Source organism: Cololabis saira, chromosome 14, assembly GCF_033807715.1.
Source record: "Cololabis saira isolate AMF1-May2022 chromosome 14, fColSai1.1, whole genome shotgun sequence".
Classification (NCBI taxonomy): domain Eukaryota; kingdom Metazoa; phylum Chordata; class Actinopteri; order Beloniformes; family Belonidae; genus Cololabis; species Cololabis saira.
In genome coordinates this window covers 16160555-16185911 of record NC_084600.1, presented here as the reverse complement: position 1 = coordinate 16185911, position 25357 = coordinate 16160555, and the positions used below count along the sequence as shown (strand labels likewise).

The 25357-nt window shown below is 43.8% G+C and overlaps 1 protein-coding gene across 1 annotated transcript in view; it reads left to right on the top strand.

Annotated features, from left to right (window-relative positions):
• The window catches only part of LOC133459715 (cell adhesion molecule DSCAML1-like), a 69767-nt gene that overhangs the window by 27518 nt on the left and 16892 nt on the right, over positions 1-25357 (top strand). The window contains 16 exon segments of the mRNA XM_061739935.1: positions 6672-6818; positions 7684-7962; positions 9435-9710; positions 9799-10095; positions 11275-11547; positions 13634-13918; positions 14710-14829; positions 14932-15108; positions 15647-15846; positions 17110-17206; positions 17363-17491; positions 17571-17738; positions 17832-17902; positions 19623-19863; positions 21334-21480; positions 21887-22042. Of these exon segments, the coding sequence (XP_061595919.1) occupies positions 6672-6818; positions 7684-7962; positions 9435-9710; positions 9799-10095; positions 11275-11547; positions 13634-13918; positions 14710-14829; positions 14932-15108; positions 15647-15846; positions 17110-17206; positions 17363-17491; positions 17571-17738; positions 17832-17902; positions 19623-19863; positions 21334-21480; positions 21887-22042 (3063 nt within the window).

The window sequence follows — 25357 nt, the reverse complement described above, 5'->3', positions numbered from 1 at the left end:
AAACTTTAGTGCCCGGGCAATTAACAGTTCAATAAGACTTAATGGGACATCCAGTAAAGAGTTTGGAGCATGCATCTATACGTTGCCGTGTTCTGGGATGTGTGTGTGTGTGTGTGTGTGTGTGTGTGTGTGTGTGTGTGTGTGTGTGTGTGTGTGTGTGTGTGTGTGTGTGTGTGTGTGTGTGTGTGTGTGTGTGTGTGTGTTTCTCTCGCGGGACTCTCATTATCACTGCTGTCCCAGATGTCACCACGCACATGAAACACACGTCATGAATAATGGAGTCCTATTTCTACATCTCTCCCCAGTTCTCTCCCATCCACCCAGCCTCGTCCCCCTCCATCCTTGGTTTCCTCTGATGCTTCCACTGATGCTTAATCTCCTCGCCGCTCGCCTCTCTCTGAGATGGTCCATTTAGCTTTATGCGACGGCATCGGCCGGCCTGTCTGGTTAGGACAGCTTTATGGGGGGGAACGCGGTGGCTCCGCGGCGCTGCCTTGAGTTATATTTAAGCAAACGACATCTTTTTTGCGTGCAATCGGTTCTGCGACCGTCCCAGACGGTCCGTTCTAGGCTCCCGATACAGTCCTGTATATCATCTCCCCCTCCCCCAGTGTTTGCTGTTCAAAGTCACATAGGGCGAATTGGGACAGCGGAGCTAGTGGAGCAGAAGGGACGTGGTCGTGTTGCAGTGGAAACTGGACCCTGCTCTCCGTCTACGTGGCCTCGTCCCCTCCTCCACCCCCATGTTTGTCCCCCCTCCTCACTCCTGTGCCCTCAACTTTTAGCTGCCTATATCCCCACGTGCATGCATGTAATGCTGTTGGTGCACATCATTACTGCACACATGCAGGAGGCAGGGCAAGGCAGGGGGGGGGGGGGGGGCATGATTGAAAGATGAGGTAAGCAGTCAGAATTGGTTAGGAGAACAGACAGCAGTTAGGATTAGACAGTGGAGCGTGGCTTTTTAATGAAAACATGACAGAACTGCAGCTTCACTCGACTCCCTTCAAGAAAATGAACACGCAACAACAACAACAACAACAACAACAAAAAAGCAAGAAGGAGAAGAAGTTTCAGGCATTGCTCATGCAGCAGATTGACTCACGATCCGTGTGAAAGGCCCGGTCCCCTTAACAAAGTCTCTTTTATTGAGGGTGTGCAGCAGGGTGGCCTCCCTTTGCACAATTAGTTTCTGCACGTGGTTCGTGCCCAGAAGACCCGCTTAAATGTGAGCAGAGAGGAGTAAAGAGGGTACCAGTCGTGCACGTTGAGTATGTGTACAGTGGAGTAAAAGCCAGGAAAGTGTATATATTCACTCGGCTGACACCTGCTTCTACTCACACGTCTAAATGTGCAGGGCGGAGAGAGGAGAGGGGAGCGAAAGGGAGGCTGGAGTGGGCTCTGGCTTTGAATACAGATGCAACACCCCCTTTTTTGCATAAAAGAGGGGCGAACACAGACGTGTACTGTTACCTCCTCCTTCGTTAATCCTCCATCTTCTCCTTGTGCTTTTCCCGTCTTTTCTTTTCTCTCTCACCTTTTCTCATAATCAAAAATCAGCTCTTTCTCTGCTTTAACGCGCTCCCACTGCAAAACTGGACTGCTGCTTTTCACCCCGTCCAAGCTGCTAATGTTAGAGTGTAGTTTATTATTTTTTTGGTACCAGCATGGACTTTTTTTGTCCTATTTTAAGATGAGTAGATGTGTGTGTTTGTGGGTGTGTGTGTATGTGTGTGTTTGTGAACACCAAACATATTTCAGCACTGCAGAGAATATCTCTGGAATACGGCAGGTTTTTTTTTCCTCCTTTCGTCTTCTTTCTGTGACAGTCACAAGTCTTTGATCCGCTTCTCCTCCCCTCTGTCTTCTCATCTTCTTTCAAATTCTTCCCTGCAACTTGCCGTTGAGCGCAAAGGTATGAGGGCAAAAATACAGAATGCAATTTTGATAAAGTCCCACTCAGAATACTAACAGTTTTTCCTTCAACAACTCAATCTGTTGCCAAGAAGCATTACATTATTGTGATTCAGTGTTTGAAGGAAATCCGTAGCGCAGACCACGCTGTTACCGATTCTAAAGGATGTTATTATCGGCTGAACTCATCAAATACGCAGTTAAATTTGGTATTCTGGCCATACATTTAAGTGCAAACGTTTTAAGTGCACCTGCTTATGGAAAGATGTCTTGCTCTGATGACATTAACATCATTAACATTTCGCCCCTTTAAAATAAATGAAAGATTTCAATTGAAAAACTCACACATTCACGATTTTTTAGTGAGAATATTTAACTAACTCGTGCAGCCGTTTTGAATTTAAAAACGTGGGGATTCTCGCTGCAGACAAAGGTCACCCTGTTGCCGTCGTCCTCAGTAATTGTGAACACATTGTGATTTAGTAAGTAGTGAAAGTACGCCAAAACCCTAATGTGATGGCGGTGCGGAGGCCCTAGCAACAGGGAGAAGATGAAGAAACGTGAGAGAGGCAGGGAGGGGGAAAGATGCAGAACATCAATAAATAATGGCCCCGCTGAGGAGGTGGAAATATGGGCCTCGTTATCTTTGCACCGACGCCTTCATTTGCATGTGAGAAAATGAGGCTGCTACAACTCACACACACACTCACACACTCGGTGCACACACCCTCGGACCCACACGGGCTACAGTACATGCTCTATTTATAGACTATGTCATGCTTTTATTTTTTCTCCTTCTCTCTTGCATGAGTTTAAACTTGCTTTAGTTTCCCTTTTCCTCTTCTTTGAAACGCGTCACAGTGACATACGATCGCATGGCTGCCATTTTGTTCATGATACAAGTCACAGGGTTGATGCCCGGGTACCTAGCCTGGATAGTTCCTTTCTTCGTCGTTGCAAACATCCAGTCTGGTTCCTCTGGATTCTCGCATTTCCAGGTGGGGGGGGGGGGGGGGGGGGTCCAACAGACACAGAAAAAGCTGTATTTAGAAGTCATTGGATACAACCAAGGAAATAAGAAACGTGACGTAGGCAGAGCAACAACCCAGCTTTCGTCATCAAAAGTTGTCTAAAATGGCGTGCAGTGGTGTGGTGAATGATTGGTTTTGGAGTAAAAACTTGTTGAACTGAGGTGTTTTTAAATGCTCTGCAACTCTCATGGTTGTTTTATCTCAGGGTTCTTGCCCTATCACATAAAGCCCGCCCTGCCCTGTAGCGATTGGATCGGTACGTTCTGTACCAGTGGAAATAGCTGTGAGTGAGAGGGGCATCAAACTCATTTTGTTATTAACTAGGACAAAGTGACTGGATGTTTCTGGCCCGGATACAGTTTAGCATCAGTGTGCTATTGTGCAATGACATGTGGACCATATGTAGATTTTTAAATTGAGATAATAAAGGAACTAAAGCAACACGAAAGTATGCCACATAATAAGTTGTTTCTGTCAAAAAGTGGCGGAAAAAAAGGCCAAATTGTTCCTTGTTCTCACTTTATTACCTTAAAGGTTTTGTTCTAAGTTATTCTGTCAACGGTTAAAATGTATTTTCCTTGTCCAACAGTTACATCCATCCATCTGTTTATCCATACACACGTTTTCCTATTCAGGGTCGGGGGGGTCGTCTAGTCCATCAGTTACAGAGTAAATCGTTTCTATCTGAACTGTGTTTACGTGCAGGAATCGTGAGCAACATTACCACCACCCTGACAACCTGGCCATCCTTTAGGCTATTTAGTTTCTTTCAAAGGTTTCGTTTACGGGTCAAAGGACACTTAAGTCCGAATTTATTGCTGATGAGATTATTTCAACCTCCAATGTCCTTTAAGAGCATTTTTGAATACATGCGAGTGCCTCCTCTTTTTCTTCTTTTTTGTTGTGATTTTGGTTTCATGTCTTCATAGTTATTCTAAATATATATATATATATATATATATATATATATATATATATATATATATATATATATATATATATATATATATATATATATATATATATATATATATGTATATATGTAAAATGATGAAACAATTTTGAACAGATGCTGAATTGAACATAAAAGATGCAGAGGGTTCCTATTACGGTCACCTCTCGGAGGGTTCCTGGTGTCAGATTTCCTTCATCTGCAGATTGATCTGCATGCTTGTCATACATGATGTTTTCCTGGTACTTAGTAAACATGGAACTGCTCAAGCAAAAGTTCAATTAGAGGTTTCTGCAGAAATGTGCAGGATGCTGGACGAGGAAGGCTCAAATGAAAAGTTTGCCGTTTACTTCCGCTACACCTGCGCGCATGCACCTCTGCACGCGTGTGAGTGCACTCGTCTCCGTGTGCGATGCTCATCGACTCTGTTTCTCATTATCTAGTCAAGTCAGCATGAATAAAAGCTGAGGGAGCGCAGTGATTTAAGATTTGGTAATTAATATTTTACTCCGTCTGCCACTCTGCTTGGAGACTGAGAGCAGGAGGGGAGGAGAGGAAGAGGGTGAGACGGAGGGTACCAGGGTTCAAGCGAAGGACTGAGCTGACCCCTGAGCTACGACGGACAGATAGATAGATGGATAATGTCGTGTTCGTTGCGTAATCAGGTTTGTTTCAGGTTGAAGATGGGATGGATTGAGTCCTCTGCTGAGGCCGGGGTGTAAAAGTGTGGCTTTGACAGATCCAGCGCCCCCCCCCCCGCAGTCGTCCTCTCCGCCTGTGTCAGACTGTTGTGACAGGCAAGTCCTCGGTGTTGTGGGAGAAGCAGTCTTAAGGTGCTCATTATCCTGTAAGGCGTCATTCTGGGGGGCAAACAAAGGCAGCTTGAAGCGGTGCCTCCTCCCAGGTCATGCAGCACGCCACGCCAACGCCAACACCCTCGTGTGATATATCAATGCCTATAAACGCAAAAGTTGAATTAAAAACAGTAAATCCAGCTGTGAGCCTGCAGTTTGGTAGCAAAACAAAACATAATTGATGTTGACAAACCTGTAGCGTTGTTATTACACTGTGGCGGCCATTTTGAGAGCCGGGTTCAGGGTTGTACGTGATTAAAAATGAGAATTATTCATTTATATAATACTTTCTTCCAATCACCAAGTTGGGTGTGATGGCTTTTATGTTAATTTCAAGGGTAAAACTCTGGATATGCATGATGACCCGTCCAGGTCGTTGCACACCTGTGTGAAGGGCAGGATGGGTATCGAACTGCGGTATCTGATCATGCCGTTTGTCCAGATGTCAAAGTCGTGTTTTTACTTAAAACAAACACTATGAATAAAAGATTTGCTGAAAATCGGTTTCCCAAAGAAACACCCAGAGCAGGGCCGAGAGAAATGTCGAACTAAAACTTATTTGCGGTTTTCAGAAACGTGAAGCAAGAATGTTTCACCCTGGGGATTGGTCACCTGTCTGATGGAAACGTACGTGAAATCTGGTCAACAATTATATCAGCTCAGTAGAGGTTTAACATTTGGATGCAGCGGTTGGCTTATGATAATGTGACACACACACATATATATGTATTTGTATGTATATGCATGTGTGTAGTGGGAGACAGAGCGCCGACCACGCATGGCCTACGTGACCGCTGCGTGTCCTCCAGGTCTTGACAGAGCGCCAGGTTTAGGGAGGCAACTTTATCAGGCAGGTCGAGCCAACTGTTCAGGCAGCTGCTTGTTCGGAGCACAATACGGTTCTGCAATAAGCTCAATGTATTTGTACCAGCGTGGTCGTTTACACGGAGAGATTCCTCTGTTCTTTTTGTTGTGGTTTGTTTGTTTATCAGTTGTATTGGTTGTTCCTGTTCGGTCATTACATTTCCTTTGGGGAAATCCGTCAAAAGCTCCATCCACTGTCCTATCAAGGTACATAAATAGGAATAAGCCGGTACAGATGCTGAATAGATGGATAAATAAAGTCAAATTGATTTAAAAAACAGTTTAAATATGCCAGCAGACTAATTATAAAGGTATAAGAAGTCCGTATACAGGGAAGGGTGTATTGTTTTAGTCTCCGTTTCGTCTGTAGATCTCAGCCGGTGAGTCTCCGGCTCACGGGCCGCCACTGCCCTCTGGCCGCGGCCTACATGGGGCCGTCTGTAGCGGTGCGACAGGCCACCGCTATTCAACCCATCTGTCTGGTAAATACAAGCGGGAGCCGCCGCTCATTAGAAGAGCTGATGAGTCTCACGCCTGGTGTGAGATAGTTACAGTAGGAGCTACCAGACGTTTCAGAGGAGCAGTCAAGGTTTAACCAACATTAGCATCATTTGTACAAACAAGGGCTTCAAAAGTCCAAATCTCTTATGTTTTTAATATTTTTAAATGCAAAGAAATCAATGCATTTCTATTCTGATACCTGCATGTGTATGCGACCTTGTGTAAGTAACTCTCCTTGCGAAGTGCTCGTTGGTTCAGACATGTACGGTTGAATTATCTCGGTATGAAAACTGCTGGATGCTTCCCGCCACGGAGCTAGAGTTGATAAGCAACTGCTCCAATCTGCATATTCATGAGTCCATTTACAGACATGTCTAACATGTGTAGAGCCATACTTCAAACACAAGAGGGGTTTTGTTGCTTTGAAAACCATGTATACACCTGTACAGGACACTTTGGCCTGCTACAAAACCTTTAACTCAGATGTGCACGATCGATGACCTCAGTTTAAGTCCTTTAGTGGGACTTTAATGTTGGTCTGTGTGTTTCCTTTAGGTAACAGGTTCTCGCTGACATCCTTCGGGGCTCTTTACATCTCTGACGTTCAGAAGGAGGATGCCCTCTCCACATATCGGTGCATCACCAAGCATAAGTACAGCGGCGAGACACGGCAAAGCAACGGAGCCAGGCTGTCTGTAATGGGTGAGCGGCCTTCTTGGTCTTATTTATACGTCTCTTTTTTAAAAGAAACAAGCAACGTGACTAGGGGTGGGTATTGGGAAGGACCTCACGATACCATACGCATCACGATACTTGAGCCACGATACGATACACATTGCGATATCCCGATTATGCGATATCCCGATTATTATATTCTACATAGTTCACCGAAAAATTTAAAAATGCATTACACATCTTAAAATCCAAGTTGTATATATGTACATCAGATGATAGTGATGGATCTTAAAATCCGAGTTGCACGTTCATCAGATTATAGTGACAATTCATGGGACAAACTGAGTCAAAACAATGTTTTATTATAACTATACAAGCTAAAGTTACAACATATTTGTATATGTTTTTCATATTATTTACATCATATGAAATTAACATTAAATTTAGTATGAGGTTGCTTTAATTATGTGGCAAATGATAATAAACACAAGAAAGATGGGTACTAAAACCAAGGACAGGATCAGTGATCAGTCAGTATAGATATAAATCCATAAATAAATAAACCTCTGTCCATTATTTTTCATTTTTTAAGGATAGGCAATTGTGTTATATAAAAAATAAATTATAAAATGAAATAAAACGTGAAATAAAACCGGAGCTCAGTGCAGGGCCCTCCCAGGGTTGGTAGAGAGTGGCAATGCCCAGGACTGTCACTTAGGTAGGAGCACTGGGTGATATAATGGGAAAAAGATCGGGGTTAAAAAAAAAAAAAAAAAAAATCGATATTCAAATTTTGAATATCGATATTGAATCGGCTGGAAAAGTATCGCGATATATTGCCATATCGATATTTTTGCCCACCCCTAAACGTGACCACATCTCTGCCCTCCAGATCCCAACGAGTCCTCGCCCACCATCCTGGACAGTTTCCAAGCCGGGGAAGTGCAGGCAGGTCAGAGCGTGGAGCTCCCCTGCATAGCGGGTGGTTATCCCAGTCCCACTGTGCGCTGGCTGAAAGACGGCCGCCCGCTGCCCTCAGACGCCCGCTGGACACGGCGCTTGACGGGCCTGACCATCAGTGACTTGAGGCAAGAGGACAGTGGAAGCTATGCCTGCGAGGTCACCAACAGCTTTGGCTCCAAGGAGGTGTCCGGGCAGCTTCATGTCATAGGTGCGTCTCACACACACTCACACACATTCACAGATAACAAACTCTCACGCTGTCTTCTCAATGAATTAACCTGGCAGAAGACACTTGGAGAGTGTCTGAGCTGTTGACGCCGCATCATATCAGGCCTCAGAAAGGAAGACGGGGCAGTAAATCAGCAAGTGTATCTCCATATCACAGCTGCCAGCACCGCTCACCGTCAAAAACAAGGCGGGCGAGGACGATAGAGACGGCCGTGAGGAGGTCGCACAAGAGACGGCTGGACGTCCAGGCCGTGCCGGAACGACATCATTTACGATGTAGTAACAGGATAATAAGCAAAGTCAGGATAAAAGTGCATTATCAGAAATATGCTAAGAAACAAAAGACGGGAAGCGAGACGGAGAGAGAGAATAGAGAGATACCGGGCTTTGCCAGTGGGCACATCATGGCAGTACACTCTGTGACTCTGACAGGGCGGGGGGGGGTTGGGAGGCACAACGATGCCCCCCAGCACACACCACCAGCTGCCTTATTGCTCAGTGACATTTGCACATACACACACATGCACGTTGTGTGTTTCGGCACACTTGCGCACACAGAAGTGGACGGAGATGTGAAGAGATATCTCCAGCTGTTTTTTTAATGAGCGTGTCCAGCTGATGGACTTACCACCGCTGACTGTGCCCTCTCCGCCCGTCTGCCCCAACGTAAACACCCACTCCGAGTGTGAACCGACGCGTCATCGTTTCCATCCGAGGGAATCGTTTCAGACCGACTTACTGTCTGCCATGATGCTCCAAACATGAATTATTGTGTTAATCCAGCACTAATATTTGTAATAATTAAGAGTTTCACCAGTGAACTGATCCAAAGGACCTCGCAGGAAATATGTTGTGGCCATTTATGTTGATTTTTTGTTTTTTCTTAAGGCAGTTAGAAGATACGTGAGCTAGTAAATCTGTAAGTAATCTTAGTATTTAGAGCTGTTTAATATTACTTTGGTAACTTTTAGACCCCTCCTATTTATTTTATATTATTTAAGTGGTTAAGTGGGCTTGATGGAGTTTCTTTTGTTTGTCAAATGTCCTGTGTCATGACGGGAAATTTTAAGTAAATTATTTTTTGACCACTTCTTTGAACTTGAAAGATGAGATGAAGTTAACTTTACATTTTAGTCATAGGGTAGTTTTTGGTTATTGTTTAGTTTATAGTTTTGATAGAAATAAAGTACATATAATTTTTTTTACCACCGACGGCCTTGATTGGAATAATTTTGGATTATTTTGGTTTTGAAGCAAGAAGGCATAACTTATTTTTAAGGAATGCACATTTCATATTTCTGCTCTGTGCTCTCAAACATCCATCCATCTATGCATCCATCCATCCATCCATCCATCCATCCATCCATCCATCCATCCATCCATCCATCCATCCATCCATCCATCCATCCATCCATCCATCCATCCCTCCCTCCATGCATCTATCCATTCCAGATCCTCTGCGAGTGACCTTGTCTCCGAAGAACCTGAAGACGGGCATCAGCAGCACCTTGTTCTTCACCTGCACCGTGGAAGGCTCTCCAGAATACACCATCACCTGGTTCAGGAACACCGAGTCCATCGTCCCCGACCAGCACATCTCCATCCAGGGGCAGCACAACGACACCCTGCAGATCACCGCGGCGCAAAAGTTCCACTCCGGGGCCTACCAGTGCTTCGCCTCCCGAAAGGGCCACACCGCTCAGGACTTTTCCATTATTCTCCTTGAGGGTACGTGCCCCACAAAAATCACCAAAATCACAAAACCAGTTGGTTTTAAACGGTATTCTAACACGTCTCCTCTCGTCCTCCCTCTCAGACGGTACGCCTCGTATTGTGTCTTCCTTCAGCGAGCGGGTGGTGAACCCCGGCGAGCCGTTCTCCCTCATGTGCGCTGCCAAAGGGGCCCCGCCCCCGTCCATCACCTGGACGCTGGACGACGAGCCGGTGGTGCGAGACTCCACCTACAAGACCAGCCAGTACACGCTGTCGGACGGCCTCACCGTGTCCCACGTCAACGTCAGCAGCCCGCTCATCCGGGATGGAGGGGTGTATCGTTGCGTCGCACGCAACTCGGCCGGCAGCGCCGAGTACCAAGCGCGCATAAACGTAAGAGGTGCCTGTCTGCTTTTCAATATAAATGCACTCTTACACCCGACTCTATACAAACATGCAGGATTAGAAGGATACTAAAGACCATTTACCGCATCACATTTAACTATTTATCTGATTCCCAACTAGGCATGGGGCGATATACGATATTATTGTATATCGCGATAAAAAACGGCCGCGATAACGTTATCGTGGGGTACTGTAATTATCGCCAATTTTTTTTTTTTTTTTTTTTTTTTGGTCACACAAGGCTACCAGCCAGGTAGAAGCCAGTGTTATTTTTTTCATGTATTTAATTAATATTATTTATTATTATTATTTATTTAATATTTTTTCAGAGAGTAGTACAATCCGTGTGCATTTGACTACTGTGGCACTTTATTTTCACTCAATCTTTGTGTTGGCCATGCAGCTTTTGTTTTGTATACTACAGAGCAGTGCCTTTATTTTATTATTTTTCCAGAGAGCCGTACTAAGTAGCAGGCAGCCAGCCACTGTTAAAGTTTCAGAGAGTAATACAATCAGTGTGCATTTGGCTCTACTTTGTCACTTTATTTCTATTTGTCACTTATTTCTTTCGACTCTCAGGGAAGTATTTTCTTACAAAAAAAAGAAAGTTCAAATAAGTACCGGTACTATAGTTTACACTTTGTAATGCATAACATTTACAGTACACTATTTGTTCTCTACCTCAAGTGTCACTGTGTTGAGAATGATTTGAGAATAAATGTTCTGAAGGAACCAGTGGATCCACGGTTAGTGTTTTTCCTTGCATTTTAAGAATTTTATAAGCGACGCGCTAATATCGTGATAATATCGTAATCGTGATATTTTTGTCCACTTATATCGTGATATGAAATTTTCATATCGCCCCATGCCTATTCCCAACTAGAGCTGGATGTGTAGCTAGTTAACCAATAGATGCTTAATCATTGCTTTTTTATCTACATATATAGAGTCACCAAATATCCTCAGTCAGATTTTAGCAAAGGGGCATAACTAACCTTCCTCTCCACCTGTCAACACGTCCCAATCACTATCCCTCAACCTGTATCTCCGCACCTCCCGTCTCTGTGGCCGTCCCCTCTGTCTGTCTGCCTCCCGCCCCCCCCCCGTTCCCCAACCTCCGTGTCCGTCTCGGTGTCTTCCCTCCATCCCCTCCCTCTCTTCCCCGTGTCTCCAGGTCCACCTCGAATAAGACCCATGCGAGACATCACCGCAGTGGCAGGCAGGAACACCTACATCACGTGCCGTGTCATCGGCTACCCGTACTACTCCATCAAGTGGCTGAAGGACGGCATGCAGCTGCCCGATAATCACCGTCAGGTGGTGTTCGAGAACGGCACGCTGAGGCTGACGGACGTGCAGAAGGGCGCCGACGAGGGGACGTACTTGTGCAGCGTTTTGATCCAGCCCCAGGTCTCCATCAACCAGACTGTCCACGTCACCGTCAAAGGTAACCACGGGAAGAAGATAATGTTTCCTCTTTATAAATCTGTTGGCACTTTTCCACTAGCACCTACTCAGCTCTACTCATCTCAGCTCGGCTCGACTCAACTCGGTCTGGTTTCTTTCCCATAACAATTCTGCACCTGGAGCAGAAGTAGGAGGTTGGAGCGAAGCTGCTGTGACGTATTTGATTGTGTGATCTGAACGAAGACAACAACACTAAAGATGTACAACCTGGAGGAGATGATATATGTGCTGCTGGGTCTGTGGCTTGTGTTCGATATCAAGTTAAAAAATGAGAGTGAGAGAAGATTCAAGAGGCGACGCTTTTTAATTTTTTTTTAGTTTGTCTCAGCGCTGCTGAAAAGTCCGTTGGTCGCAGCGAGCAGCTATGAAGTGACAGAGCTCCTGGTGGATCTGGTCGTTCCTTATCGTCTAGATCCCTTTTTAATTCTCTCCTCAGCCACCAGGTTTATGAACATCTGCACCTCAGAGTTGGATCGTGAAACAGACTTTTGCTGCCATTGCCTGTCAAGAAGCCGCCGTCAGAGTCGCTCTTTCACGGATTTCCTCCTCCTGTCTCAGACGTCTGACTCCAACCCCCCGACCAATCGGTGGCCTGTAGTGTGATGACGTCAGATACAGCCGACTCAGCCGCTTAGAACCTCGGCAGAATAGTTACAGAAAAAGTATCTACTCGGTACAGGTAGACCCTTAGTAGAAAAGCGGCAAACCGAGTGGAGGCGAGCCGAGCTGAGTAGGTACTAGTGGAAAAGTGCCACATGTGAGAGGAAATAAATGAATGAAACTATGAGAGCGGTCTGCAATAGACTGACCATCCACCTGCTTAAGATGAATTATAGCTTCACCCTATCAGTCAAAACAAGTCCTGCAGGTTTGAGTCACAAAAGTTAACCACTACTATTGTTTCTCATTGATGTTGTCGCCCATCCGTTCAGGATGGTCACGAGGTACAAAGGAGGACATTTCACAATACAGTAATCCCTCGCTGTAACGCAGTTCACCTTTCACGGTCCGCTGCTTCACGGATTTGCATTGTACATTGTGTTCTGCATTCTGATTGGCTAAACGGTCTCCCCGCTTCTTCACTTCCCGTTTGTCAATAACATTATAGTTTAATATGTACTATGTAATATGTACATGTACATGTACTGTACATGTTTGTAAAACAGCTTGCTAAATTTAAGTTTGCAAATTTTCTCCAAAACCTATAATGTCGACAAAACGTTCTGCACCGATTCACCCGTTCAGATCCAGTTACTGGGGTCGCGGTGGGGCGGTGCTGATCTCTGAATTTGAAGCCTTGTATAATAATTGTAAAAGAAATAAAGGTCCTCAGGTTAAGAAGGAGACCTGAGCTCAGTGCAAGGCCTCCCGAGGTTGGTAGAGGGAGCAATGCCCAGGACTGTCACTTCACTGGGTTATAAATGGGGAAAAATAAATAAATAAATAAAATAAAGGTTAATACTTCACCGATTTCTCCTATGACGGGTTCTTTTTGAACGTAACCCCCGCGAAAAACGAGGGATTACTGCATAGGAGTGGCTACTGTGTCATTTACAGAAACCAGTGTTCAAAGTTTTGTAATACTTCCAAATAAAACAAACATAGGTGGTGTTTTATGTGATTTATTTAAGATTTGTATCGCTGGATATAAGATGTTGATACGTGTATTTTTTACGTGGTCTCAGTGCTGGCTAATATGGCAGCGAGGCAGCTGCAGAGGTGTGTGCAAGGGTGTGTGCATGCGCCTGAGCATGAGTGTGTCTCTGATTTAATTAGATGAATAATAATGAACCCTAGATTAAATCCCCCAGATGTCTCAGCTGTAGTACCCCCACCTCAACCTCCATTACTATGGCAACAGAATGACTTCCCCCTGCCAATTGGACTCTAACCAGAGCAGCTATTATGGGCTGCAGGAGATGGGGGGGTGGTGGCAAAGAGGGGCCCGCTGGCCAATAACCTTCTCTATCTCTTTCAGCGCCGCTCCAGATGGCCACGTTGCCACTCTTAGGCATCCATTTCCACCTTTATCCACTGACTCACTGTTTTCTGCTCGTCCCCCTCAGTGCCGCCGCTCATCCAGCCCTTCGATATCCCCTCTACCTCGGTGGGGAAGCTCATGTACATCGCCTGCGTGGTGTCGTCCGGGGACATGCCCATACGCATCACCTGGCACAAAGACGGCCAGCTCATCGTGCCAGGATCCGCCTCTGGCGTTGCAATAGAGACCAAAGAGTTCATGAGCTCCCTGCAAATCTCCAAGGTGACACTGAAGCACAATGGGAACTACACGTGCATCGCCAGCAATGCTGCTGCCACCGTCAGCTGGGAGAGACAGCTGATCGTCACTGGTGAGGAGCTGACTGAAAAGAGGGCCGACGAGCTGTAGACACCCGAAGGTTCAAGCTCGGAGATGCATTTCAGACGTATTACTTAAATCTAGGGCTGGGCGATATGGACCAAAAGTCATATCTCGATATTTTCTAGCTGAATGGCGATACTCGATATATATCTTGATATTTTTTCTGTGCCATAATTGGGGTTTCCCCCAAAGCATTATAGCATAGCATCTCTGTTAGCTGCATTTTTTTCTGAGGCAAACCCTTAAAAAAAACAGTCAGTTTTAATACAAAGCCTCGTGCCAAATGTCACACAGGTACATTTATTAACAGAGGTCTGCACAATATCAAAATGTATAAAACAAATGAAATAAAAATAAACTGCCTGCATATATAGAATAAAAATGCTTCTTGAATAAAATAAAACAAATATCTCTTTCCTGCATAACAATTAAATTAATATACACTGTGCAATTAATACAATGTAGACAGTAACAGGCAGACTTTTCCACTGAGGTTGACAGTTGTGCAAATAACAAAACATTTGTGCAAATCTCAAATAAAACATTCAAGTCAATTTGTCACAAAATAAGCTATATCAAAATCATAAAAAAAAAATGTAAAAAAAATAAAAATGTAAAAAAAATATATATATATATATTTTTTTTAAATCGATATAAACGATATTGTCTCGTACCATATCGCGTTTGAAAATATATCGATATATATTAAAATCTCGATATATCGCCCAGCCCTACTTAAATCTTTATCCATTTAGTGTAATGCATGTTTTTGTTCCCCAGTGCCCCCTCGGTTTGTGGTGCAGCCCAACAACCAGGACTGCATATATGGTAAAGCGGGAGTCCTGAACTGCTCTGTGGAGGGTTACCCGCCTCCAAAAGTCATGTGGAAACATGCCAAAGGTAGAAAAAGCGGGAAGAACATCACACTCACAAAGAAAAATAAAGCCGCTGACATTCTCAGGTACATACTTTTGTTTCTTTTGGTTTTTTTTTCTCCTCCAGGTGTCGGAAACCCACAGCAGTACCATCCTGTCCCACTTACTGGCCGCATCCAGATCATGTCGAACGGCTCTCTGCTCATCCGACACGTTCTGGAGGATGACAGAGGGTACTACCTCTGTCAGGCCTCCAACGGCGTGGGCTCAGACATCAGTAAAAGCATGATCCTCACCGTCAAGAGTAAGTGTCAATCATCTCTGCTTTGGCACGAACCATCTTCCTTTTTATAACCACAACTCCTGGATAGCACAGAGATAAGTTTGAGCCTTTCTGGACAGGACTCAGCACTTCTAAAATGCACTTTTGCCCCAGGCTAGTGCAGCCTGTAGTGAAGTAAAATCTCTTTCCTGCGAGCCCTTAACTCTGGGTGTCTTTGCTATTGATTTGTGTGTGTGTCGGCTGTCGGCTTGTGTGCTGCTGAATGTTTTGTGGGGAAAAGGGCTGATGAATTAGTTATGAAAACAAAACCACAGGATCTCTGTTCATTCAATAATCCATGGAATGTGGGGAATAAAAAGCAAAAGTATGGGAAGAGGAGAGGGCAGATAGATATTGGATGTAAGAGGGCTGGCGAGGCTTGAAGCGTGAAATGACGGTGCAGAACAAAGCGCAGAAGTAGTGATGTCTCCAGTTCCCAGTACCAAATCCCCGTTCCCTCATGTCATTACGCCATGTGAAAGTATCCATTACTCTGACACGTGTCTGCGGATCTGCTCAGTTCCCGCCATGATCACCAGCCACCCCAACACCACCATGGCGAGGAAGGGCCAAACCAAGGAGCTGAACTGCACGGCGCGGGGCGAGCAGCCCATCATCATCCGCTGGGAGCGAGGAGACACGGTCATTGATGCAGAGAGGAACCCCCGCTACTCCATCACCATCAACAAGAAGGGGGATGAAGTCATCTCCACCCTAAAGGTCAGAATTCCCGTCAGGACCCCAATTCAACTTAAAGGCTTTACATTAAAACTGAGGAGGATTGTTTGAAGCTAGGGATCAGTTTTTATTGGCCTGATTCCGAGTCATTTGATTTTGAGCATCTGTCGATACTGAGTCCCGATACTTTCGTAACACATTAAAAAAATTAAACAAATGCAAAATAAACAGATCCTGGTTGTCCCCCTTTTTTTATTTTATTCACCTTATTTTATCATTTAGCACTTAAACAGAGCAGTTCTCTTTGAGGTAGCAATCACGTTATAATACTGCAACTATTAACTAGTTAAAATAGTTCAAATTTAAACATAAATTTCAATTAAATAAAAACAGCAGCTCAACTGAAGATACCCAGGATGCATGTAAACAAATAAGCAAATAAACGTGCAACAGTGTCATAAAGGTCGGTAATGTGCTTTTTAGACTGAACTCTTACTTCGTACTGTCCTTTTCTGGCTTAAAGAATTAATTGTTTGTGTTTGAAGGACCTACAATCTTCCTCGCGGTAGCAGGGTGTCCATCACGCTGCCCTCGTGCGCGCAAAGTCGGCTAGAATGTGCAAGATTGGCTGCAGCGTTTCTCTGAACGCTCAGCTGAGGAACTCCAACCCTGTTGTAACTTAACTTTTCTTTATTTACCTCCACAGATCTCCAAAAAACAAACAGCTTTGTTGATCTCACTTTACGTGACACAGCCCACACTTTGCACCCCCACCTCACCCGTAGCTTTCTGCATATTTGCAGCGTTGTCGCACAAAATTACGTTGCTTGTTGATACACCAGTTGTTTAGCATTTCTTTCAAAGTCTGTTTGATGCGCTGATCAAAATAATGAGAATAAAATACATATCCGATCCCTGATCGGGATGCAACGTCCGATTTTGATCTAGTCTGTAACAACGTGATCGGCCTCGATTTCCAATCACGTGATCTTGAAGCTGTAGAAAAATAAATAAATAATTTACTCACTAACTGACACCGTAACTTGACGTAATCTCAGAGATGGATGTAATCTGGAGTTTTCAACATTTCCTACGTGTATTTCCCAAAACTACCCATTTAAAGAAACTTAACTCCAGGAATCATTTGTGTATAACGTTTTAAAAGAAGATGCGTGATCTGAATTTACAAATGCACATTTCTATGGGCTGAAAACTGAGTAAAAAGCAGTTTTGCAGTGAGGCGTGCCGTTGTGTGTGTTGCTGCGGCTCATTATAACCTTGACTTGTTTGTGCTGCTGCTCACAGCTGAATCCGGCTGAGCGAGGAGATTCTGTCTTCTTTTCCTGCCATGCCATCAACTCCTACGGAGAGGGTCGAGGGCTCATCCAGCTCACAGTGCAAGGTATTTCTCAAACATCCCGTGAACCTCTCGCCATCTTATTTGCTCTACTTATGTCCACATGTTATATAAATATCCAGATGGTGACACGTTAGAGAGTATCATGCTGGTTTGCGATACACATCTCCTCTGTTTTTTTTTTTTTCCCACAAAACTCAGAGCCGCCAGATCCCCCTGAGCTGGAAGTGAGGGAGGTGAAAGACAGGAGCATGAACCTGCGCTGGATCCAAAGGTTTGATGGCAACAGCATCATCACCAGCTACGACATTGAGTACAAGAACAAGTCAGGTAGTATCCAATCTTTTTCTCTTTTTTCCTCTTTTTTTTAATGACCAGAAGGGATCTAACTTTTGCTGATGCTTGACAGATTCGTGGGATCACATGTACACAACCAGGAACATCTCCCCCACAAACAATCAGGCCAACATCGTGGAGCTGCACCCGGCCTGCGTGTACAGCATCCGCATGTACTCGTACAACAAGATCGGCCGCAGCCTGCCCAGCAAAGAGCTCACCATCAGTACCGAGGAAGCACGTGAGGGATCCTTTCCTCCTCCCATTTGCTTTTTATGTTCACCTTTCTTTTCTGCGTGAATAATAACGGCAACTCTCTCACTGGCATGGATAGCACCCGACGGCCCGCCGATGGACGTCGTCCTCCAGCCGATGACGTCACAGAGCATACGAGTTACATGGAGGGTAAGATCATTAGTATTATTATTATTTGGTATTTATTTACAACAATTTTATTATAAAATGTTTATTTTGATGAAATACCAGCTGAAAATGCATGATTGTCTAACATAAGGGTCCATTAAGGCGTCAATACACTAATTATTAGCAGCTAACTGTTGTCCTGAAGGCTGAACATCTGCAGATATCAGCAAACACATGTTTAGGTCAGACACACCTGAATGTTTGATTTATACCTGTATAAATCATGATAGTTACTAATGAAGCAGGTTTAAATGTTAGAAAACGTCTCTCAGGCTCTTGTTTAGTGCAGTTTCTTTCACTTTTGATTAGATTTTGGTTGTTTTTATTTGTTAAAAACAAGAACAACCCGATTTAGAGCCGTTTTTATCCTACAGCTGTAACAAAACTTAATCTACTCAAAAAAAACTGTAATTGATATGGGGGATTATGTGCATGTGTAGGCTATTTTTAATTGTTTATTGGTTTTAATCAGTTATTTGTTTTATTTTGTGTTGTGTGAAAGTGTTTCTGTATGCTATGGTATTTATCTTATTATTTTTTAGCACTGACTGATGGTACTTTTTAATTTTGTTGTTATATAACAATGACAATAAATTAATATAATCTAATCTAATCCATCACTTAGCACTGGACTGGGACTTGGACCCGCCGATTGTAACAGCTATGATCAGAGAATCTTAGGATCATTGTTGCTTTTAGTTGCAGCTGTGAATAATCTTTAGTAAATTATTTTCAATTTACCTTCTTACCCTTCCCAGACTGATTGGCAACATTAATTGCTTCTTTTAGATTGATTGCTGATGTCTCTCCTCCTTGGCATTGTGTTATAACACACACATGAATGCTCCAGACAGAGACAACCTTTGATTGTATAGAGGTGCTCACACTTAACCAGGTTCATTTCCTGATTGCTGTTCAGCCACTTCATTCCTGTGGAGGCGGTGGGGTACTCAGCTTTTCACATGCCGCATCCTTGGTTTAATAAATGTTACCTCTTACACAGTGCTGTTCATCCAAAGTTGGATTTACCTATTTTTTTTAAAACTGGATAAGAACCAGATTAGTTTAAATAATGTTTTCATACATCCAGGATTCAAAATGGTCTTAATTTAATCCGACCATCCAAGGATTGAGTTACGACGGCTGTGAAGATGTGAATGACTGTGGTGCAGAGAGATTTAATCAGTCTGTCATTTATTTTGATTTGATATCTTTTATTTCTAACATAAGATCTAGAATATACATAAAAAAGAACAATAATAATCACTAAATAATAAATGTGCCATCGTAAACAAAGTAAACGAGAATTAATAAATATAATAGCATGTTATGCTCGAAAAAGCAGTAGGAAGAAGTAAAAAACGTATGAACTCCTACCTCTTGAACTCAATACTATTTTTTCCAGTTGGACCCTCGTTATTAAATATGAAAGAAAAGAAAAAACTTGACATAGCTAAAGGTCGCACAAATTAATAGTAAGAATTTTATAATCACCTGATTTATTATCCCAGTATTCATGTATATGTGAAGTAGACATTATTTACGATGTGAATTTATATCCACCCATGTACAATCTTATGCAGTTACAAATATTCTTACTCAGAGATATTTCTACACAAATTTAACTCGTGTATTTGGTTGCATATCCTTCTACTGCTGGAAAATACAAAGATAAACTGTTTGTTTTCTCCCAAACGTTCAGGCCCCGAAGAAAGAGCTCCAGAACGGGGTGATCCGCGGCTACCAGATCGGCTACAGGGAGAACGGCCCCGGCAGCAACGGCCAGTACAGCATCGTGGAGATGAAAGCCACCGGCGACAGCGAGGTCTACACTTTGGACAACCTGAAGAAGTTTGCTCAGTACGGAGTCGTGGTCCAAGCCTTTAACCGAGCCGGGACCGGCCCGTCCAGCACGGAGATCAACGCCACCACGCTGGAAGATGGTAGGAATAGTGGATCAATCAATCAAACTTTATTTATAAAACACTTCTCATACATGTAGCACAAAGTGCTTTAATTGTAAAATTTAAAAAGTTAAAACAGGGCCCAAACCCCCCACCCCTCACATAAACCCCACTCCCCCGCATACACACAACAGACACATCATAATAATTCAAATGAAGAGTTAAAACAGACACATCATAATAATTAAAATGTGAGTTAAAAAAAAAAAGGATGGCAAGATGAATAATTAAGCTAGTAGTTTCCATGAACCCTACATGTCTGAGGGAAGTTTAAAGACATCATGAGGGACTAATTATCCAACCATATCGACTGAAGCTGCCTTGATACGTGCGACTGCATTTAAGATGATCAGATTTTATTCTGAACACCTCAGTTCGTCGTGATCTAACCACCTCAGGTGTGGCTGCTTCACTGTTCGTGTGCTCTTCCTCTCCTTCATCGAACCCCCAGCACTCTTCCTCTCCTCTCTGAGAGCTGAGAATGAGCAAGGAGAAATATTCAGCCCTAATATGAACTAATCTGACTTTGAGTGTTGACTTGTTGTTAGGTTCATACACTTAACATCAAACTTTCTGGAGACAAAAGAGACACAACACAATTAAAATATGGCTTGCGCAAGGAGAGCAGTGAGACGTCTCTCTGCTTCCTTTGCTTTTATTCACTCTGGGTGTGCCCTAGATTACATAGCTGACTGCGCCCCTAAAGGGAGTGGGAAAGGGAGTGGTCGCAGTCAGTGGACAGGTATAGATTTGTTCTTGTTCTTGTTTGTTAGCAACAAGAAGTTTCCTCTTCTCTGCAGATATCTGCTTTATGCTGATAATCAGGAAACTTCTTGTGCAGCACTTTTTAATCACTTAACACAGCATTGTTTTATCAGTGCGTCACAGGCGTAAGCAAATTATCATACGTTCTGTTAATAGCGAGCATGATAACTTACTACTAGAGATCATCAATGTTCATGCTCAGCAGTTCCTGCCATGTTTGATCTGCTTTCCCAGAACCGTTAGTAACCGTGAAACTAGGGCTGGGCCATTTTGGACAAAAATAAAATCCAGATTTTTTTCTCTGAAAACCCGATTTTCGATTTCAATTTTTTTGGTAAAACTACAAAAGGCAATGGAATAAATTGTTTCAAATATTTTATCTTTATTTTTAAAGAAAAATAGTAAACAAATTTCCCTATGGGAATGAAGTGCAATTGAAAGATACTGTAAATCCTGCTTGAGTTTAGTAAAGTGACAACATTTACAATTTTCTTGACCAAACAAAGATGACTAGGCGAGCTCTGTCTGTAATGCAGCCAGCTGCAAAAAAGGAAAATCCATTTTCCGATTTTCCTTTTTTTAACATCGTCTTGATTAATAAATCCGATTTAGATTTAAAATCGATTAATCGCACAGCCCTACGTGAAACCGTGCAACCTAACGCTCCTCCTCTGCCTCCTCCAGTGCCCAGCGAGCCCCCGCAGAACGTGAGGGCGATCTCAGTGACGTCGGACGAGGCCGTCATCACGTGGGCGGAGCCTCCACGGCTGACGCTGCACGGCGTGCTGAAAGGCTACCGGGTCGTGTTCTGGTCCCTCTTCCCAGACGGAGGTGGGTGCTGTGGGGGCCAGACCCAGTGGCCAATGCAGAGTAATTATCACCTATCTCATTTTATCCCTCATCCACCCGCCCTCGCCCTTCACCTGCGTCTCTGTCCGTGATGTGAGTTTGGGTGTGTAAACGTGTGTCCGCTCCCTCCTCACAAAGCACTTCCTGTTTCCGCTGAACCTTTTTTAAATTTGAGTACAGCTTGCTGAGGTTTAGTAAAGCAGTTTGGTGTGTTTGTGTTGTTTGTTTTGTTTAATATCCGCATCTGCTAAAGATCCAGAACACATTCTGTAGCATAGTCACATTAGAAGTAACGTACAGGTAGTTAAAGGAAGTTTCAGCCGTAACCAGCAAAAGCTATGTCGTTGCATATGAAAATATTTGGTTTGCACCTCTTATTGGTCCTCAGAGTGGGGAGAAATGCAGAATATCACCACCACCCGTGAGCAGGTGGAGCTGCGGGGGCTGGAGAAGTTCACCAATTACAGCGTCCAGGTTCTGGCTTACACTCAAGCCGGGGACGGCGTCCGCAGCAACGTCCTGTACATCCAGACCCGGGAAGACCGTGAGTAAACACTGTTTCTTTTTATATTCAAGTTTTATTAGTTTTAACATCATCATAAACCAAGAGGACTGACAGAATTGCAACACAATATACATATCACACACACACACACACACACACACACACACACACACACACACACACACACACACACACACACACACACACACACATACACACACACACACACACACACACACACACACACACACACACACACACACACACACACACACACACACACACACACACACACACACACACACACACACAAAAGAAAAAGGGCATGAGTAAAAAAAAAAATTAAACAAAATTTGGGGAAAAAGAGCATTAACACAAATAAAAAAGAAAGGAACAGAAAGAAAAGTAAATAAATAAATAGAAAAGGGGTGGTACAGTACAGTGATGTAATACACTTTCTTTGATTGTACATGGCATATAACATGGTTCTAGTACACAACACAGCAGGACCAAGGTAGGAGAGGTTGTCAAGTTTACAGGATCATATTGGTGTAATGCTTGTTTTTGTCCATAAATGTCTGTGTCCCAAGTGAGTACTCAACTTTTAACGTGCTTCCCCACGTACGTAAGTGCTTATGAGTAGGAACCAGGGCTGGGGATCGATTCAAATGTCAAGAATCAGATCAATTCCGGTTCTTAAGATTCAGAATCGACTATCAAGATTCCGATATCAATTTGGGTTAGTGTTATTAAAACTGTTTTTTGAGCTGTTGCATGAATTATATGACTGTAGTTATGCAACATATGAATACTAGTATTATATTGAGATTAAACAGCAAGTATTGCAGCTAATGATGCTGTAAGGACCAATCAGCTCCCAGAATGCTGATAGAACTGCTTTCAGAAACATCTTGTGGGTCAGAATTACCAAACAGATCAAGGGGCAGCAAACAGAGGCGTATGAAATCGCTTTTATTTTTGACCACATTCCATATTTATTTTTTTCCATTTTCGGTCTTTTTCGGTTTTTAATTTTTGAGAATTTGGTTTTTAGCATTTTATGCAAATGTAACCCCAAGACAGTGTATAAAGTAATGAAATGTATGACATTTATGCAATTATAACTGAAAACTTTAATGTTTTCATACCTTTAAACACATTTAAAGGCAAAAACATGGCAGTTGTTATTCTGTTGTCCAACAAAACATTCCTTTTTTGGGCATAGACAAAAAAATACCAAAAGTTGTAATGTAATGATGACTTTTTTTTTTTATCTTTAGACAAATCGATTTTTAGGAATTAATAGGAGAAACATTTTTTTTCAACACAGGCCTAGTAGAAACGGGGTAAGGATGAAGCGGATGGGTGCTGGGTTGTATCTCCAAACCAAGACACAAGCTCATTTATGGTGGGAAGCTCCATTAGGAGAGCTAATGAGAATTAAGAGGCTTTGGGTCCATGGGATGAGGGAGGAGTGACAAGGGCCTCTGGGAGGGGGGGGGGCTCTGTCAGAGCACGCAGCATCCAGGAATCAGCCATCAAGCCGGCGCTGCACCCTCTCCATCGGCCCTCTTGCCATCGGCAGAAGGATTAACTCCTCGTGGATTAGAGAGAATTAATTTTGTGCTTACACCATTGGAGGCGGGATTACAGCCAGATCCATGTCTCTCTATAAAAGAGGAGGAGGGGCCTGAGGGGGGCTGAAGATGGAGTGATAGAAAGATGATCACATAGTGTAGAACTGGCTGACAAAGGTGCCACAGAAATGTCTCGTTGTCGGGTTCAAGGTTCATCATTGTTTGGGTTTGTTGACCATTTTCCTTTGATGCTGCGTGACATATTAAGTCCTCATTGGCACAGACGTGTGTTTTGTACCCGTGTTCATGCTGCTGCTTCCTTCGTTCACCCTGTCCTCTCCATCACTCGGGCAGCGCTGGCTGTGCAGCGCGCCGTCTGCCGCGCCGGTCTGGAGTCGGGGGCAGATTTCGGGCACCAGATGGGACTTAGCTTTCCCCTCCTCTCGCCGCTCCTCCACCGCCGTGGTGGTCAAGTTTCAATAATGACAACCGCCTCTTCTGTCCCTCGCCGCCGCCGTCATCACTCCCACAGGATCTGTGCCCGCCATTGTCCCTTCCTCCCTCTTTTAAAACCTCCCTCGCTTCAACTCTGGGTGTAAATGCTGCTTCTATGCCCGTCCATGTCCTGTGCAGGCCGGGGGAGTTAGTGGGTTGAATGAATGTGGAGGGGGGGGGGGGGGGTGCTCACAAAGACTTAAAAGAAGAACTGTGGGGTGTATTTACAGGGCCAGGTCCAGATGAGGCCCTCTGTCAAGCAGCAGTTAGATTTATGATGTGGATTCAATGGGCTGGATAGGTTGAGGCCTATCCAGCCTCTTTTCATGGCTTCCAGTGTCCTGATGTGTTTTTGTGAAGTGTAGGTTCCCTCTTCAATCCCCTTTTTGGGCCTTTATGTTGTAATCGGTGATAAGTGGCGTCCAGTGGTGGGAAAACTAGCAGCGGATCAGACACCGACGTCTAATCTGTTTGTGGGGTTAGAGAGTTAGGAGGCTGCTGGGTGTCACGGAGTCAGAACTGCTGACCAGTGTCTGGACGAACATATGCCGTCCGCCCAACGCAGTCCTTCCAAGTCCTCCCAGAGCGGCTTAGCGCCGGATAAGACCACCAATCTGCCAACACGCCTGCTCACTTTAACGGGCGTCCAACACCCAGCAATGCACAAGCATGCGTACGTGCACGCTAGAGATGGGTGGTATGGACTACAAAATGTATCACGATAATTTATGGAATTTATCCCAATAACGATAAAAATGATGATGAAAAAAATGATTAAAAAAAATACCAATTCAACTCCACCTTTTCAACTATAAATCTATCTCGCTCTCAGATCCACCATGTTTGTTACACAAAAACGTCATCAACGGGAATTTATCCTTTTTTTCTTTCTTTCTTTCTTTCTTTCTTTCTTTCTTTCTTTCTTTCTTTCTTTCTTTCTTTCTTTCTTTCTTTCTTTCTTTCTTTCTTTCTTTCTTTCTTTCTTTCTTTCTTTCTTTCTTTCTGGCTCATTTCTTTCTTTCTTTCTTTCTTTCAGGATCATTTCCTTCCTTCCTTCCACCCTTCCTTCCTTCCTTCCTTCCTTCCTTCCTTCCTTTTCCCTTCCTTCCTTCTTTCCTTCCTTCCTTCCTTCCTTCCTTCCTTCCTTCCTTCCTTCCTTCCTTCCTTCCTTCCTTCCTTCCTTCCTTCCTTCCTTCCTTCCTTCCTTGCTTCCTTCCTTCCTTTTCCCTTCCTTCCTTCTTTCCTTCCTTCCTTCCTTCCTTCCTTCCTTCCTTCCTTCCTT